Source organism: Saccopteryx bilineata, chromosome 1 (assembly GCF_036850765.1).
Source record: "Saccopteryx bilineata isolate mSacBil1 chromosome 1, mSacBil1_pri_phased_curated, whole genome shotgun sequence".
In the NCBI taxonomy this organism is placed as follows: domain Eukaryota; kingdom Metazoa; phylum Chordata; class Mammalia; order Chiroptera; family Emballonuridae; genus Saccopteryx; species Saccopteryx bilineata.
Genome location: NC_089490.1, coordinates 401,064,536 through 401,081,213, shown reverse-complemented (window position 1 = coordinate 401,081,213; position 16,678 = coordinate 401,064,536). Strand labels below are relative to the sequence as shown.

At 53.9% G+C, this 16,678-nt stretch overlaps 1 protein-coding gene across 2 annotated transcripts; it reads right to left on the bottom strand.

The window, feature by feature from the left end:
• Positions 1 to 2,270: 2,270 nt before the first annotated feature.
• PELI3 (pellino E3 ubiquitin protein ligase family member 3) lies at positions 2,271 to 13,404 on the bottom strand. Of its 2 annotated transcripts, XM_066254068.1 has the most exons (8): positions 13,300 to 13,404; positions 12,006 to 12,155; positions 11,391 to 11,462; positions 8,113 to 8,242; positions 7,434 to 7,535; positions 6,465 to 6,659; positions 5,952 to 6,140; positions 2,271 to 4,252 (listed from the first exon to the last, which is right to left on the bottom strand). In XM_066254068.1, exons 2-8 carry the CDS (start codon positions 12,152 to 12,154, stop codon positions 3,683 to 3,685), a joined length of 1,407 nt encoding a protein of 468 aa, XP_066110165.1. In that variant the 5' UTR covers position 12,155; positions 13,300 to 13,404; the 3' UTR covers positions 2,271 to 3,682. The 2 variants fall into 2 exon arrangements, with proteins under 2 accessions (XP_066110165.1, XP_066110166.1); XM_066254069.1 differs by lacking the exon at positions 11,391 to 11,462.
• Positions 13,405 to 16,678: the final 3,274 nt, after the last annotated feature.

Below are 16,678 nucleotides of genomic sequence, written 5' to 3'. Positions count from 1 at the left end.
TGCGTGGTGAATCTGGCGAAGACTTAGTGCAGGCAGACCCCGCTGACAAGGTCTCCCTAGCCCGGGCGGGGTGGCATGGTTGTCACGGACGGAGCACCCCGGGATTGCCCCCCCAATACACACACACACACAGCCCCACACCTGCTCTCCCCCCGCCAGTCCTGACCTCAGTTTTGCAGGTGAGAACCTACACAGTGGGATTTAACTGGCTCCCCTTTCCTCCCTGGATCTGAGGGCCAGTGGGTGGAGGAGATTCTTTGGAGACCTCCTTGCGGAGAATCCAGGCTACAGGCAGGCAGGCTAGCCAGGACTGAGACGCCCCCACCCGTGCCTGCACCACCACTGACTCACCACGGTAGGGAGGGTGGGTGTCTGCAGCCGCTAAACATCTCCCCGCCTCAGTTTTTTTCAACACGACGAGGCGAGGGGCTGGCAATATCTTGGTGCTTGTCGGTTGCCTGATGGATGAGAAAGCACCTGCGACCCAGAAAGGCTGCCCAGGGCAGAGCTGGGCCAGAGACCCGTCCTTGCATATCTGGATGGCCTCACTGGAGGCTGGCCTGGAGGAGGAGCAGCGTGTGAAAGTGCCTGAGGTCCAGCCTGGGCCTGGTGAGGAGTTATGTGCGGGTCCCGGGTCAGAATAGGGGCGGAGTCAGGGTGGGTCACTTGACTTCTCTGAGTCTTGGCTTTCTCAGCAGAGAAATAATTGCTTCCACTCTGAGGGATGTCAGCTTGAATGAAGTGTTGGCCGTGCAGTGCCGCCCCCTAGTGTTGTGCAGCAAGGGATGTGGGAAGAAGGGGATACCTAAAATCTGCTCCCCTTCCTTGCCAGCCTTTGCCACACCTGTGTCTAGCCGGAGAGCATCATCTGCCCACCATGAGTGCCAGCTGCTCATTAACAAAGGTGCCCAAGCTCTGCTTGGCACAACACTTAGCTCTGATGATGATTATCAGTATAGGAGGAATTCAATTAATTGATCTGTGTCCTTAGAAACATCACCCCTCTTCTTTCTTGTGCCTCAATTTTCATTGTCTCTGAGTATAAAATCTTTCTGGATGTGGGTGAAGTTGAAATGTACACAGGTAAAGGAGGTAGTGCTGTCCGCTGCCACCAGTGGGTAGCTCAGGCCAGCAAAAGATCCCAGTACTCCCGGGAGCCCCAACAAAGCTGCATTTTTATGTTCACAGCCAGTCTGAGCTTTACTGAGGTCCTATTCTAGCAGCTAGACACGGAGAAGCTCATTTCCTTCTTGCAAAAATCCTGAGAGAGGCTATCATTTGACCTAGTTTACAGATGGGGAGATGGGGAAACTGAGGCTTATCGATTTCCCTAAGGCTACCCAGGATATTTAGCCTTTCTCAGACTTTCCACCACAGTTCTCTCCACCTGTCTCAGCACTCACATACCCAGAGCAGTCCACTCACTGGAGCCATGACTGTTCCAGCCTTGTCCCTTTTCATGGGAGTGAAGTGGGGGCTGTGTTTCTGGTGCCCTCCATAATTCACAACCACCTGGTGATGGGACTTTTATTCCACATAACAGCTGAGGAAACAAGAGCCAGAAAGGGGCAGAGCTGGGCCAAAACCAGGGCTGCCTTGACCCCTTCCTTCTGCCACCACTTCCGAATTCTCCCTGGGGTTGCGCCTATGCCCTTTGCCCATCTCTCTTCCAGAGTCTGAGCTTCCCTGCTAGAAATGGGACTGGCATGTTCCTGTCTGGTTCCCTACTGGGTCAGGAGAGAAAACCACCAGACAGAGTTGGGCTCCTAGTGTTCTCCCTCTCTCTCCCTGTGTGCTTGTATAGGAGTCGCCATGCTCCCATAACCCAGCATCCCAGTGGGGCTGCCCACTCTGGCCATGTGAGGCTCTGGAAGCAAGACTGATCACAGCACCCTCTTGCCACTCACAGCTGCTCTCTGTCCTCTCAACAGCCCAGCTCTGATCTCTGTGACCCCAACTGGCTGTGTGGCCTTGGGCAGGTCCTTCTCCTAGGAATCTGTACTCCTGGAGGCAGCAGCCTTCCACTGAGGACGATGCCCATTCAGAGCTTCTTCTTCAGATCATGACTCCAAAACCCTGTCTACCTGTCTTCCTCGCTCTCTCTCCCAGAAATGGTTTTGGGGCAACCAGAGCTGCACCCAAGCTTGCCTTGGCTCTCAAGGAGAAGTGGCACTTAGTCAAGATGAATAGGGAACCAATGCAGACTTGGCCTCCATGGCAACCAAAGCCCCCAGTCCCCACCCCTCTTTTCTGCCCCTTCCACACCTGGCTCATTGGTCACCAAACATATTTCCTGCTGCACCTGTGCCTATGCTGCTCCCCTTACCTGGGCCCACTCCCAGCTCCTCCCCCCAGTCCAAGGAGAGCAGCATGGTGTAATGGAGAAGAGGGCAGGCTCTGAGGCCAGGCAGGCAGCGTGGATGTGAATCTGGCTTGGCCACTTTCCAGCACAGGGACTTGGAGCGTGTGCCTTAATCTCCCCACAAACAGAAATGGTAACAGCCCCCTCCCTGGGTTCCTGTGAGGATTAAATAACCAACCCTCCGAGAAGCAGAGCCCATGCTTGGTGAGTGCCCAATGAATGTAGTTATTGTTATCATTAGCACAGTTCGGGGCATGCAGTGGGTTTTCGGGAATGGTAGCCCTTGTATCACAGCCAACACTCTAGAACCACGAGTCTTCTCTCCTCCCTCGCCTCCTGACTGTCCACAAGTCAAGTTCTGAATCCTCCGTGCAGCATCTTCCCTGTCAGCACAGCCCCAGACTCGCCCCAGGCTCCTCCCTGCCCGCTTGCAGCCCCTGCTCCAGCCTCTCTGAACCCCACTCAGATCCCTGCTTACTTACCATGGAGCCTGGGCTCCGCCCCCTGCTGCCTACAGCGCAACCTCCTTCCTGTAGGGGACCCCACGCAGCTGATGAAGCTGAGCTCCTATGCCACTTCCTCTGTGAACCCTCCCTCACCTTCCACCCACCAGAGAGCTGTGCCATTGCCCCTGGCAATTCTCTGATCCGGGCACATAGGAAGCCACGCTGTCATTCGGTGATTTGATCTGCCGTCCACTGGATTATGAACTACACCAGGCAGGGAACCAGGTCTGATCGTCTCCGTGTCCCCAGAACCCACTTGGCATGGAATCTAGCCCACAGTAGGTATCAGCAGATGCCAGTCCCAGCCTGCCACCCACCTGTGACTCACTCAGGGGCTGGAGGCATTGCACACATGCGGGACACTTGGGATTGGTGAGGGCAGCTGAGCAGCAGGGTTTATAGAGGACCCCAGGGCAGCAGCAGGGTAAGTAGCTGAAACTGGGTTGGCAGGCTCAGGGTACAGCCAGCCTAAACTGAGGGTCAGGGGCACAGGGCCCCTTCACTCCCCCAGGGGCACAGTGTAGGCGGCCTGATGTAGGACACACCAGGAGGGCAAGGGCATGGGGGGGGCTTCCCTCTGTCAGGCCAGGACAGAGCTGGTACTGAGGACTCCATTGTTCTGACTGGGTCAGGGGTCTCAGGGACACCTTTGGGGACCAGAGTTAAAAGGGGAGGGGCACAGCCCATCCAATGCGTCCATCTGGTGTGGCTATGCACCAGCAGGTGGAATCCCACATGCAGAGCTCCCTCTAGGCTGCAGGAGGCGGGGACCTGGGTGGGCAGGCAGGCGCAGCAGCACAGGGCCTTGGGGAGCCTAGTCCAGCGGCCCCTGGAAGATGAGGCGGACGCAGCCATGCTCGCCGGTGAGCCAGGCTCCACAAAAGGGGCAGGCAGCATGGAAGGCGTGGGTGCCATGGGGCAGTGGTGTCTGGGCCCAGTAGCGGGCAGTCTTCTCAGAGCAGACGTGGCCACAGGGCGCAAAGGCATGGCTGGGCGGCCCAGGGTCCAGGCAGAGGCCAGCCTCCTGGCCGAGCCACAGGGGCACATAGGGCCCCACGAGCCGGCAGAGAGGACACTCGCGCTCCTGGGGGCCCCGCTCTCGCCGACAGCCCCAGCCATGGTAGCCGTGGACATGGCCACAACGAACGTAGACCCAGGGCTGCTGCTTGTCAGGTGCCGTGCGGCCGCGGGCTGGACTGGGAAAGGCCAGGGTGCTGAGGCCCACAGGGCACTGGGGCCGGGCTGCATTCGCCTCCTGCCGCTGGGCTTCCAGCTGCTTCAGCGTGGGGGCCCGCAGCAGCCCCGCCGGTGTGCGCCACAGCAGCGTGGCCCCGCACAGGTCGATGAGGGAACCATCCTGTAGCACGTTGGACTCATTTTCCACCTGCCAGGGGGAGTAGAAGGGCCTTATTGCCCCAGAGACCCCCAAACCCCAACCATCAGAGGGCCATCTCCCCAGCCTGGTCACTCGTCCATCCCACTAAACCCCCCTGGAGAGGGTCCTCTGCACCAGGGCAGCCTGGGGCAGAGGGGGTGTGCCTGGGACAGAACAGAGCACTGGGACAGAGAAGGGGAAGGTTGGGGCAGAGGGGGGAGCACCAAGAAGCCACATGGGAGGGCAGGCAGGTGCTCCCAGGCACAGAGGGTCCCTTACTCTCAGCAAAGCAAGGGCCTTGGTCACCTCATCTGTCAAATCAGAAGGTCTGGACCCAAACGGCGTTTTTCTAAAATGTTTTCCCAGGCTCTTCCCTAAAGACAGAGGCAGGAAACTCTTCTGTCCAAAACACTGGCGACTGAGCCCAAAGCAGCTGTCTCAAGGGTTGTGGTTAAAGCACGGACTCTAAAGTTAGACTGCCTGGGTGTGAATTCTGGCCTCACCATTTACTAAATTTGTCCCTGGCTGAGTAACTCACCCTCTGTGTCTTAATTTCCTTACCCTCCAGATGGATTCCACTTTCCTGTATGTCAAGTGGTTCTCATGAATCAATCAATGTAAACTTGGAATGTGCCTGGAGCTTAATGTATGCTAGTGGAACATGCACGTGCATAATTCTTTAAAATAATGCTTCCCCAAGTCTCCCAGTAGGACTGATACTCTGGAAAGATAAACTATGCTTTTCCTTGCAGTTGTTTGTTTGTTTGAGAGGGAGAGAGAGGAAGGGAGAGAGATGGGAAGCATCAACTTGTAGTTGCGGTACTTAGTTGTTCATTGATTGCTTCTCATGCATGCCTTGATGGGGAAATCCAGCCGAGCCAGCGACCCCTTACTCGTGACCTTTGGGCTCTCAAACCAGTGACCATGGGATCATTTCGATGATCCCATGCTCAAGCCGGCAACCCTGTGCTCAAGCTGGTGAGCCAGATGAGCCCATATTCAATAAGTTAATGACCTTGGGGTTTTAAACCTGGGATGGGACCTCACCGTCACAGGTCAGTGCCTATCCACTGAGCTACCGCTGGTCAGTCCCCTTGAGGTTCTGCATCTCCTTTCCTGACATGGTCATACCCACGTAGAGCTCTGCACTGCCCACTAGGGGAACCTAGCCGCATGACCTTAGGCAAGCTCCTACCTCTGTCTAGGACCCTCTCACAGTTCCTAACATTAGTTCTCTGGTCTGTACTATGTGGAGCGTTCACTGTCACCTGTGTCAGAACTCCTCCACAGGCCCTTTCCCACTGAGAGAGGATAATAAAGCTAAACCAGTCAGAATGTGACAGTCACGTTACAAACTGTCAACACTTTAGGCTATAAACTGCTCACACATGAGCCAAGTGTCACCCTCATAATAAGGTGTGATTTTTTAAGCTGCCGGCACCTTAAGTCATTTGGTACTGAATAATGTGTTTGTGCGTGCTCCACTTCTATCACCCATGGACCTGCAATAGGGGTGATACTGAGGATGCTAGTCTGGTCCCCTCTGTGCAGCAAGTGGCACATGCCCCCAGCAGAGCCTGCTGGGGCTCCCTTGTGCTGGAGGAATGGAGATCATCTCCTAGCTTGGCCAGGGAGATGGGCATATTTGGAGGTCCTCAGAAGGATAACTGGGTGGGGTGGGGAGGTGGGGATGGGGAAGACCACCTACCAGCTTCCCACGCTGCTGTGCTGAACGACTGTCCCTCAGAGTATAGACGTTCCCACAGACTGAGATCTCCCGCCAGACACCTGGGGCTGAGTCCTCAGAGAAGCCGCCTGCTGGGTGCATCACCAGGACCCCATTGGTGGTTAAGCCGTCCATCAGGCCGTCGGGGGTCCGCCATTTGGCTGCCCGCTCCTGGGACCACATGTGGGATCAGACCACACCCCCAACTGGCCCCCAGCAGATCATGAGCCAGGGATGCCGATCCTGATCCTTTACCCTCGAGGTCAGAGGTGGCTCGGAGAAGACTAAAACTGGTGCTGCCTGGCCTTGTACACCATCTGACCTCTCTGAACCTTACTTTTGCTCTTTTGTCAAGTAGGTGTTACTTCCTGCACAGGTCATAGTTATTTATGGTTACTGTAAGCTGGTCCACCACCCAGGATGCTGCCCCACCCCAGCCTACCCCTCAGCTCACTCTCAGATGAAGCGCAGGTCCCTGCCTGGGGGCTCACTCACTCCAAGGAAGATGTTGCTGGAGGCATCAAAGCCAGCGGCATAAATGCGGGCAGTATAGGGTGGCCGGCGGTCACACAGGATGCGACAGGCATAGCGGGAGATGGTGCTCTGGGCAGAGGGCCCCTCAGCCGCCCCTCCTCCGGGGGACGTGTCTGTTACCACAAAGTCAATCATGTTCTCTGTGGAGCGGCCAATCTGTGAGGAAGGGGAGGGCAAGCACAGGGATGCTGCGTGGACAGGTCAGTCCCACGGGCTTCCCACACCGGGGGACCTGGCAGCTGTTCTGAGTGTAGTCACCAAACATCTCCAGTCCTGGGGGGGGGGGCTCCAAGCCCAATTGACAAGGTCTGGGGCTTCTTCTTCATCTCTCCCAAAGGTCCGGGAGCACCCCACTCAATACAATCTAGTAAACTTGCTGATTGAACAGTGAAAGGGTGATACCCCATGGTCTGGGAGTGCTCACAGAGTAGCAGCAAATCGTAAATTTCTAGTAAGTGTTTACTCTATGCCAGGCACCGTGCCAAGCATTTTCTGTGCAACATCTTAGTTAATCCTCCCAACAATTCCACGCATGAGTACTATTCTGGGCCCCGCAAGGCCTGGAGAGGTTAGGTGACTCTTGCCCACAGTCATCCAGCTAGTAAGCAATGAGCTGGGATCTGAACCCAGGCAGTGTGACTCTCACTGAGGGGTGCACTCTGAACCCCTCAGCTGTATGTCCCCCCATAGCTGGGGAGTCTAGTCTTGGGTTTGAATCTTGATACAGTTACTACTTGCTGGGTGACTCTGGGAAGTCAACAGCTCTCGCTGGGATGTCCTGCTACCTGACCTGAAGAGTAGTTGACTGCACTAAGGGCTCCCAAAGCACCTTCCCTGTGGCCTTCGGTCCTCCAGCCTCAGCCTGGCAAGCCTGTAGAGCCGAGCATGGAGGCTGGTGGCCAGGAGGCCTGCGGAGGGGCCCGAGCATACCTGGAACATGTCTGTGTCACTGTCATGTGTGTACTCGACTATGACCGAGTGGCTCCGGGACAGTGTGTAGGAGATGCTGTGCTGGCCCCGGTTACTCAGAGCCTGGAGAGGAGAAAGGGGAATTTACTTCCCAGGGCATGCGGCCACAAGAAGTGTGGGCCTTTGAGCTAGAAGCTGGGGCCTGAGGCTGGTGGCCACTCCTGGGGGAGGCGGACGGTTCTACCCTGTGCAGAGGGGGTGCAGCCGGCACATCACACAGGTGACCCTATTTGCTCCCTCCAGCCACCTCAGTGAGGAAGCTTGGTCATCACCCCCACTTTACAGCTGAGGGAACTGCAGCTCAAGGAGAAGAAACTGGCCTAAAGCCACCGAGCTGGAAAGAGCGGAGCCCCAGTTCTAACCCCAAGGCTTTTCCTTTGCCCTGGCTGTATGAACATCACATCCCCTCTCTCAGCCCCGGCTGCCTCTGAAAATGACACTGATCATTCCCACCCAAGGGCAGGGTCTAGTGGTCAAGGAAATGCTTTACAAACTGTAGAGGGCTGCACACCGCCGGGGCTCTCCCATCAGCACCGTTTCTCTGGCAGCCCCATCGGAGCGAGTGAAGACACAGAGCTGGCTCCCTCGGGGCTCAGGCAGGCAGGACCAGCACCCAGGTCTGCAGGGACAAGCTGCTTGCCTTGGAGACGAGTGGCGTGGAGATATGGTGCATCACATCTGGCTTCACTCCATTGGCGTGTGGCCGGCGGCTCAGTGCCAGGCGACTCCGCCGGCGGCCCTTGTCCCCACTTGACAGACACCCATTATAGCTGTGGATACAGGAAGTTAAAAAGAAAAGGTTGTAGAGAGAAAGAGAAAATGTGAGCCCTTTCGAGACTAGGAGGAACTACCAACTTCTGCACAGATCCTACCTTGATAAACAAGCCCTAGAACCGCCCCAAACCAGAAAACCCTACTGTGTCAGTGCCTTTGGGAGCTGGCTGGGGTCAGCATGTATTCCAAAGGCCTTTCATTTAATTAACTAGTGTTTCCTGGACCCCTGAGCCATGTCCAGCCAGGTGCTGGGTGCTGGAGTGGCATAGGTGATGTACCACAGGTCAGTTCTGTGCCCTAGTGGTGGTGGTGGTGGGTTCTTCAGCTTTTTAAGGAACCTGGGCACCACCTGCCATGGCCCAGGCACAAGTCAAGTGCACTACAGAACCAGAGGCAGGAGCAGGGAATTCTGGTCCCAGGATTGGGCTTCTAGAAGAGGGAGCACCAATACTGGCCTTAAAGAATGGGAAAGGAGCCTGACCAGGCGGTGGCGTAGTGGATAGAGCGTTGGACTGGGATGCAGAGGACCCAGGTTCGAGACCCCGATGTCTCCAGCTTGAGCACGGGCTCACTTGGTTTGAGCAAAAAAATCCCACCAGCTTGAGCCCAAGGTCGCTGGCTCCAGCAGGGGGTTACTCGGTCTGCTGAAGGCCCACGGTCAAGGCACATATGAGAAAGCAATCAATGAACAACTAAGGTGTTGCAATACGCAATGAAAAACTAATGATTGATGCTTCTCATCTCTCTCCATTCCATCTCTCTCCATTCCTGTCTGTCTGTCCCTCTCTCAGACTCATTCTCTGTCTCTGTAAAAAATAAATAAATTAAAAAAAAAAGAATGGGAAAGGAGTCACCTTTAGCAGCTGACATTTATTACAACACAAATACTACTGGAAACCAGAATTAAAGAAAAAAAAATTGACCCATGATGCCACAATGTCCATGTATCCATCCATGTCAACTTTCTACCTTCCTTTCAGCTCTTATCCAGAGGGAATGATGTAGAAGGAAAGATGGGTGAGTCACAGCCTTGGTTGCTGCCAGATACTGGAAACTCCTTTGTTCCTGGTGCTTCACATTATTAATTACCTAATGAAATCTGTGCAGTGTTCTGCCAGGCAAGTATCTTTCTTCCCATTTTACAAAGGAGGAAAATTGAGGCTCAGGGAGGGAGGTAAAAATGACTTGCCATAGGTCCCAGGCTAGTAAGTGAAAAAGTCTAGATTTGAACTTGGGTCTGTCTGACTTCCACCTCCCTTGAAGAATCCCTTTTAGAGGGAGGGCTCACCCTGAGCAAAGGCCCTGAGGCTAGCAGAGTAAGGTGAAATCAGGACATGGTAAAGTGCAATCAGAGAGGATGTTGGGTGGAAAGGACCCCCAAAACCAGGCTGAGGGGTCTGGACTTTATTCTGTAAGCAGTGGGAGCAACGGAGATGAAGAACTGTCAAACACAGCTAAGGACTGCCTGAATCAGAGTCTTCTGGTGAGCCTTTGAAAATACAAATTCCCTGGCCCCAACCATGGAGATTCTAATTTTATAGGATTGGGATGGGCCTATCACTGGGTACTTTCAATGCCCTTTCCAGGTAGCTCTGCTGTACAACCAGTGTGGACTTCACTGCTCTGCAGAGAACCATCAGCTATCTAGAGGGCCTGACCTTAGGTCTATGCTGTTCCCCATCAGTGGCCTTACCCTCATTTGCAAGGCCAGCCCTGTCTTTGGGACACCAAGCAGCTGCTGTTCTAATGCAAGTATCCCTGAGAGGGGCATCACTCTTGTCCCTGTAAGCTCTTTCCATGTATGGGGGTGGGGTAGTTCAGGACACAGGCTGGGGACCAGAAGGGCCTGGCTGAAATCCTGGCTTTTCCATTTATCACACAACCTCTGTAAAATGGGGTTAATTTATCATGACTTACCTCATGAGTTCATTGTGAGAACTAAACAAAATAAAGCATTTAAAAATGCTTGGGCCCTGGCCGGTTGGCTCAGCGGTAGAGCTTCGGCCTGGTGTGCGGGGGACCCGGGTTCGGTTCCCGGCCAGGGCACATAGGAGAAGCATCCATTTGCTTCTCCACCCCCCCCTCCTTCCTCTCTGTCTCTCTCTTCCCCTCCCGCAGCCAAGGCTCCATTGGAGCAAAGATGTCCCGGGCGCTGGGGATGGCTCCTTGGCCTCTGCCCCAGGCGCTAGAGTGGCTCTGGTCGCGGCAGAGCGACGCCCAGGAGGGGCAGAGCATCGCCCCCTGGTGGGCAGAGCTTCGCCCCTTGTGGGCGTGCCGGGTGGATCCTGGTCGGGTGCATGCGGGAGTCTGTCTGACTGTCTCTCCCCGTTTCCAGCTTCAGAAAAATACAAAAAATAAAAATAAAAAAATAAAATAAAAATGCTTGGCACAGAGTTTGGCATATATACAGCAAGCCCTTAATAAATGTTAGTTGTTTTCTTTAAGCACATGGCATAGACATGTCAATAACAGTAGCCATTGTTATTTCTACAAAATCATCATCATAACAACATAGCTTCTTAGATATTTTCTAGCCCTAGCTGGTGGCTCAGTAGATAGAGTGTGGGTCTGGCATATGGATGTTCTGGATTTGATTCCTGGTCAGGGCACACAGGAGAAGTGACCATCTGTTTCTCTCACCCTCCCTCTATCCCTCCCACAGCCAAAGGCTCGATTGGTTCCAGTGTGGCCCTGGGCGCTGAGGATAGCTCAGTTGGTCAGAGCGCATCAGCCTCAGGTGCTAAAAATAGCTCAGTACTTGAGCATCAACTCCAGACGGAGTTGTCAGGTGGATCCCTGTCAGGGAGCGTGTGGGAGTCTGCCTCACTATCTCCCCTCCTGTCACCTAAAAAAATCTTGTTTTCTTCAGAGAAGAATGGCAGAGAGAAAGGTCAAAAGGAGGTATGGATGGAGGAAGAAGAGGGATGTGTGCCTGGGGGAAGAGCAAAGTGGGTGTTGCAGGGATCCTGGTCAGGCAGAGACCAGGAAGAGATGAGGTTTACCCAGTCACCAACACACATCGCTTCCTCTCTCCTGGCCCCAGTTTTCTTATCTGTAGCATGAAGATCCACTGTGGTTTTAGTGAAATTACACTAGACCTAGAGTAAGAAAGACCTGGGTCCAAATCCCAGCCCTGCCACTTACCAGCTGTGTGCCCTTGGACCAGTCACTTCCCCTCTCTGAGCCTCGGTTTCCTCACCTCCTTCCTCACAGCATCTTTGTGAAGATTGAAATGAAATAATGTCCATGAAAGGGCTTGGCACAGGCCTGCCTCCCAGAACACTTGGTCCGTGCCAGGTACTGTTCTATGTGCTTTATAGAAATCACTTCATTCCTTCCTTCCAACAACCCTCTGAAGTATTATCATCATCCCTATTTGTAAAGGGGGAAAACGAAGGCACAGGGAAGTTAAACAACTTGTAGAGGCAGAATTTGAACCAAGCAGTTTTGATGGAGAACAAGAGTTCTTCACCCCAAACTAGGCACACATATTAGGTGCATTATGAAAGGCAGTGGTGTTACTTTTTTTCTGATCAGAAACTTAGGTGGGCAGGAAAGAGTTGTCTCAGTAATTTATGAAAACTGAGAAGATAAAATAACAATTATGAATTAAGGTGGATTTGGTCAATGCTCTCTCTCATCTGGGAATGTGATGAGGGACAAATAGCAGAAGGTCATAGGTGGGGAGAACTCGGGCCCTTGGTTTGGTTGCCCTGGGAGTGCCTGGTACCCTGCCCCACCTGGACCAGGGACGCTTACCCCAGGACAATGAGTTCTCCATACTTGATGGGCTCCTCGCCTGGCTGTGCATCTTCACCAGAAGAGAGGACACAAGAGCCCTGGTTCCCAGGGTGCTGGAGGTCTGAGGTTCGGGGGGACCCTACTTCAGGGTTTCCTTCCAGCACCATTCTGGGCAAAATGGGGAAAGAAAAAAATAATTTTGTAGCCTCCCATCCCAGCCTGCATTGATGCCAGCTCTGGCCTGCTGCAGGGCCACCTAGGCTAAGGCCAGAATGACCTTTCACCGCCTCTGTTGCTATGGCAACCACTTCACCTCTGCCTCTCCTAAACTGCCCTGGGTTGCTGGGATACCAGGGAAGGAAGTTGATAGGTGGGATGGAACCAAGAGGGGAAAGCTGCACAGAGGATCAGAAAATGTGGTGGGGCTAGAAGGATGAACCAATTTGGGGTGGCCAAAGGCTTCTTTTTGGCTAGGACCCCAATCTGGGAGGTTCTTGAAAGAGGGGCAAGCCAGGATTTGGAGGCCCTTACTCATCTTAGACTCAGTTCCTGGGTTTAGTTCTCAGCCCCAGGACCTCTAAGCAACCATTCTGTCAGGTTCTTGGAATCTGTCTTTAATCTCTCTGCCACTTTACAGGTCTGGCCTCTGTCTATCTGTCTCTTTTCTCAATGACTCTCCGTCCTCCCCGCCTCTGTCTTTTCCACTGTCTCTCTTCCTACCTTTCCCATCTCTGCCTGTCTGGCCACCTCCACCTCCTTATCCATCTGCCTCAGTCTCCCCATCTTTGGCTCGGCCTGCAGGCAGGCTTCTGGACCCCTCCCGGGTGCGCGCCCTCTTCCTCCCTCAGGTGTCTGTCTGCAGTCCCCGGGTTGCCCAGGTCTCTGGAGGCCTGTGGGGGCGGCGCTCCCCCCTCCAGCTCCGGCTGCAGCAGAGCCCATCTCCGCAGAAAGCCTGTTTGGAAAACATCCCCACGCAGGAGGGACTAAGCCGGGGTGGGGGGAGGCCCACGCCCCGCGCCCGGGGCAGGCACAATGACGGCCCAGCGCATACGCAGATACACACCCGGCGGCCCCTCTACACAAACACGCGCGTGCACGCACAGTCCCGCACACCCCAAGCCCCGCGAGCAGTGCCAGGACGGGTGCAGAGCCCACCCTGGCCCCGCGACAGTAGGCGCGAGTGCCCAAACAGCCACAGGCGCCAGCCCTCGGACCCACTCCCCCTGCCACCCACAGACACGCAAACACGCCCCCCACGCCCGCCAGGGCCGGCCCGGCGCAGCCCCCGCCCCCTCCGCCCCAACGGCCTCACCTGGCGGAGCTCCGGGCTCCTCTAGGTTCTGCTCCCTCCGCGCCTCGCCCCTGCTCGGCCCTAGGGCCACTGCGGCGGGATGGGCCCGGCCCGTGGCGGCTCCGCGCTGCCTCGTCACGGGGACACCCGCGGCCGAAGGAGGGGGACAAGTGCGAACCTCCACGCTCCACCCCCTGCCCCGATGCCCCACCCAGTTGACCCCACCTCCAGGAGAGCCCCGCCCATCCTAGACTCCGCCCCTTGCGGCGAAGTTTAGCCCTAATCTCCTGAGCTCCGCCCCTTCTTGGAAGACCACGCCCCGTCTACGGACTCCGCCCCTCACTGGAAGCCCCGCCCTCCGCTCTCTCTTGAGCTGTCAACTACAGTCGTGGGTTTGGCAACTCCTGGATAGCCCAGTTCGGGCTCCCCAGATCTCCTCCTCATTTCTGGGGACTTCCGGGTTCTCCCAGAGACCTGGGCGTCCCCTCCTCCACGCAGTCTAGGACCTTCGCGCGGGACAGGAGGTCCCTTTCCCCACTTTAGGCTGGGGACTCTCCACCTCCCGCCTGACACCCCACCTTCCACTTGGGGAAGCCCACAGAATTAAGAGGAGAGAGCGGGGGCAGGAAGGAGAAGGAGAAGGAAAATACTAGAGGAGGCGGAGGAGGGGGTGTGCGCCAGCTGGAGGCGGTGGGAAGCCGCTGAGTTTGGCTGGAGTCGCAGACCTATCTTCTAGCCCAACTCGGCCACTTTCTTGTTGGGTTACTTCTGGCCCGCTCTGCGCCCCCCGGTGTCCAGAACCCGTCCCCCCACCGCCCACCCGCCAGCACGCACACACTAGCTGAGATGCCGCAAAAGGAATGGAGATCTTTGAGTGTGGGCAACCCTTTCTGGGGCCTGGGGAAGGTACTATGCACTGTACTTTGAGTGAAATAAGCCCTTTTATTGCTAGGAGGAAGGCACGACAACCATCCATTTTACGGATGAGAAAACAGATTTAAAACCTGACTTGATCATGGTTATTTTGCTAGAAAGGAGCCAAGAATGGATCTCAGCATGTGACTCCAAAGTCTGGACTCCTAACTCCCCTAACTTCCTTACCTTGTGAGGGGGCTCAGAAGTGCAGAGCAGGAGAGACCCAGAGGTGTAGCAGAAGAGATCCCTGTAGGTCATTATCTCTTGGTCAGTTTAGAGCCATAATCAACAGCTGGGTGAAGCTCAGAGGATGGTCTCTTAACTTGCATCTTTAGAGTGAGTGTGCTATTGAGGGAGGTTGTACAGAGGAGATGGCTTTTGGCCTCCGTCATGAGAGATAAGTGAGTTTGCCCACATATTCCGGAGAGGGGACATCCTTTCACCACCCCCAACTTGTTGCTTGTGAAGCTCCCAGGCTCAAAGGACCCCCTGGGCCCCACCACATTCACACACTCTACTAACTCCCCCACCTATAAATAGTCCAGGATACCAACTGCTTTGCCAGCTGTTCCAGGGCCCCATCAGCCAGAAGAAACAAGAAAGCTGCCGACAGCACGTCCTTTAGAGACAAAGGCACTCATTAATCAAAGAGGAACTCTCTGAGAGGCCACCACTGAGCAGGCTGGACTGCTGGGCTGCCAGCAGCAGGCCATACAAATCCTGCACCACGAGACAGCTTCCATCCAGGAATGCCACAGTATGCTCTCTTCCACGCCAGGAATGCACTGCCATGTTAGGACTCAGGGACACTGGGAATCTCACCCCCCTCTGCACTCCCAGCTTCCGGCACATTGCCTGCCAGAGCTGGTCCTCAGTGACTGTGCTGAGTGACTATTGGATACCTCAGTTTACAAATGAGAGAAATGAAGTGTGTTTTGGTGGGGGCAGGGGGAAGATACTTGTCCCAGATCACAAAACAAGGCAAGTATGGAACTGTCGTAGAGCAGTGAGATCAGCTGGACTTGGAGCTGACTAGTGGGCACAGCCAGACCTTAAGGGGCCTTTGGGAGCCTGGGGTGGCCTGATCCCAGCATTGTCCAGATGGGGGAGAAGAAAGAAGAGTTGGGATACCACCAACAGACACAGATGCCCAAATTTCAGCCTTGGTTTCTGGCTCTAAGTTCCATGCTCTGTGCCAAGAACTCCAGCTTTATCTCTCCAACCTCAGTTTCCTTATTTATAAAATGGGAATAATAATATCTACTTGTAATGGGATAAACATTTGCAGTATTGTTCTAAAATCCCTTTGTTCCGCCCCTCTCTTGTCTCTTTTCAATCTAGATCTTGACTCTATTGCTTCAAAAGGGGGGGGCAAAGAAAGGAACAAGATACAACCTTTAATTCTTTAATTATTGGGTTTAAATATCCAAAGACAAGGGCTGGCATAAACGGTTTGGAAGAATATTTGAGCATCTGGTTGAAAAAGAATGTTGAAAAACAAAACAAATAAAAAGCAACAACATCAAACTCTTTCTGGGCTAAGAAATTTGGGTAGAGAAGGAAGAGTTAAGATGCCTTGTTGTAAAAGGGAGAGTTGGGCTGGGAAGAGATAGAACCCTCAGATAGATGTGGGGTGCCAAACCCTATTCCTTCAAAGAGTCTGAATTTGATTGGATCCACTTATGGAGCAATTTATGGTCCAGGACATTGTTGAAAATAATAAAGAACTCAGCTGATAATTAGTGGAGATTAATAGTTGGTTGTGGTCAGGGAAAGAGTCAGTCAAGAAGAGTCTTGCTCAAACCACTGTCGTCCCAGGCAACTATGGGCATATCCAAGGCTGCATTCCCTTAGGACCAAGGACAGAGCCTTTTATACTCAAGCTGTGTGTGAAGAGGAGGATGAACTTCACTGAAATAATCCAACCACTCACTAAATAAGCAGAAAACAATAACAAGCCCTGGAGGACCAACACTGAGTTCTTACAATATATTACTTAAAACTTTCAGTTCCTCCCCAAAATTATAAGTCATGCAAGGAAGTGGGAAAGGATGACTTGTAGACTGGGGGCAGGGGTGGAAAGGAGGCAGGTGTTGTCAGGATGCAGGATGTGGGGAAATTGCACCCAAGGCATGGGATTGTAAAATGGTGCAGCTACCTAGGAGAACAGTCTGGCAGTGCTCAAACAATTAAACATAAAGTTACTACATGACCCATCAGTTTCACTCCTGGGTGTATCCCAAGAGAAATGAAAACATATGTCCTCACAGAAACCTGTCCACAAATGTTTGTGGCTGCATTATTTATAATAGCTGAAAGGTGGAAACAACCCAAATATTTGTCAATTGTTTTTTTATTATTTTGTTTTGTTCTTTGTGTGTGTGGCAGAGACAGAGAGAGTCAGAGAGAGGGACAGATGGGGACAGACAGACAGAAAGGGAGAGATATGAGAAACATCAATTCTTTGTTGCGGTTCCATACTTGT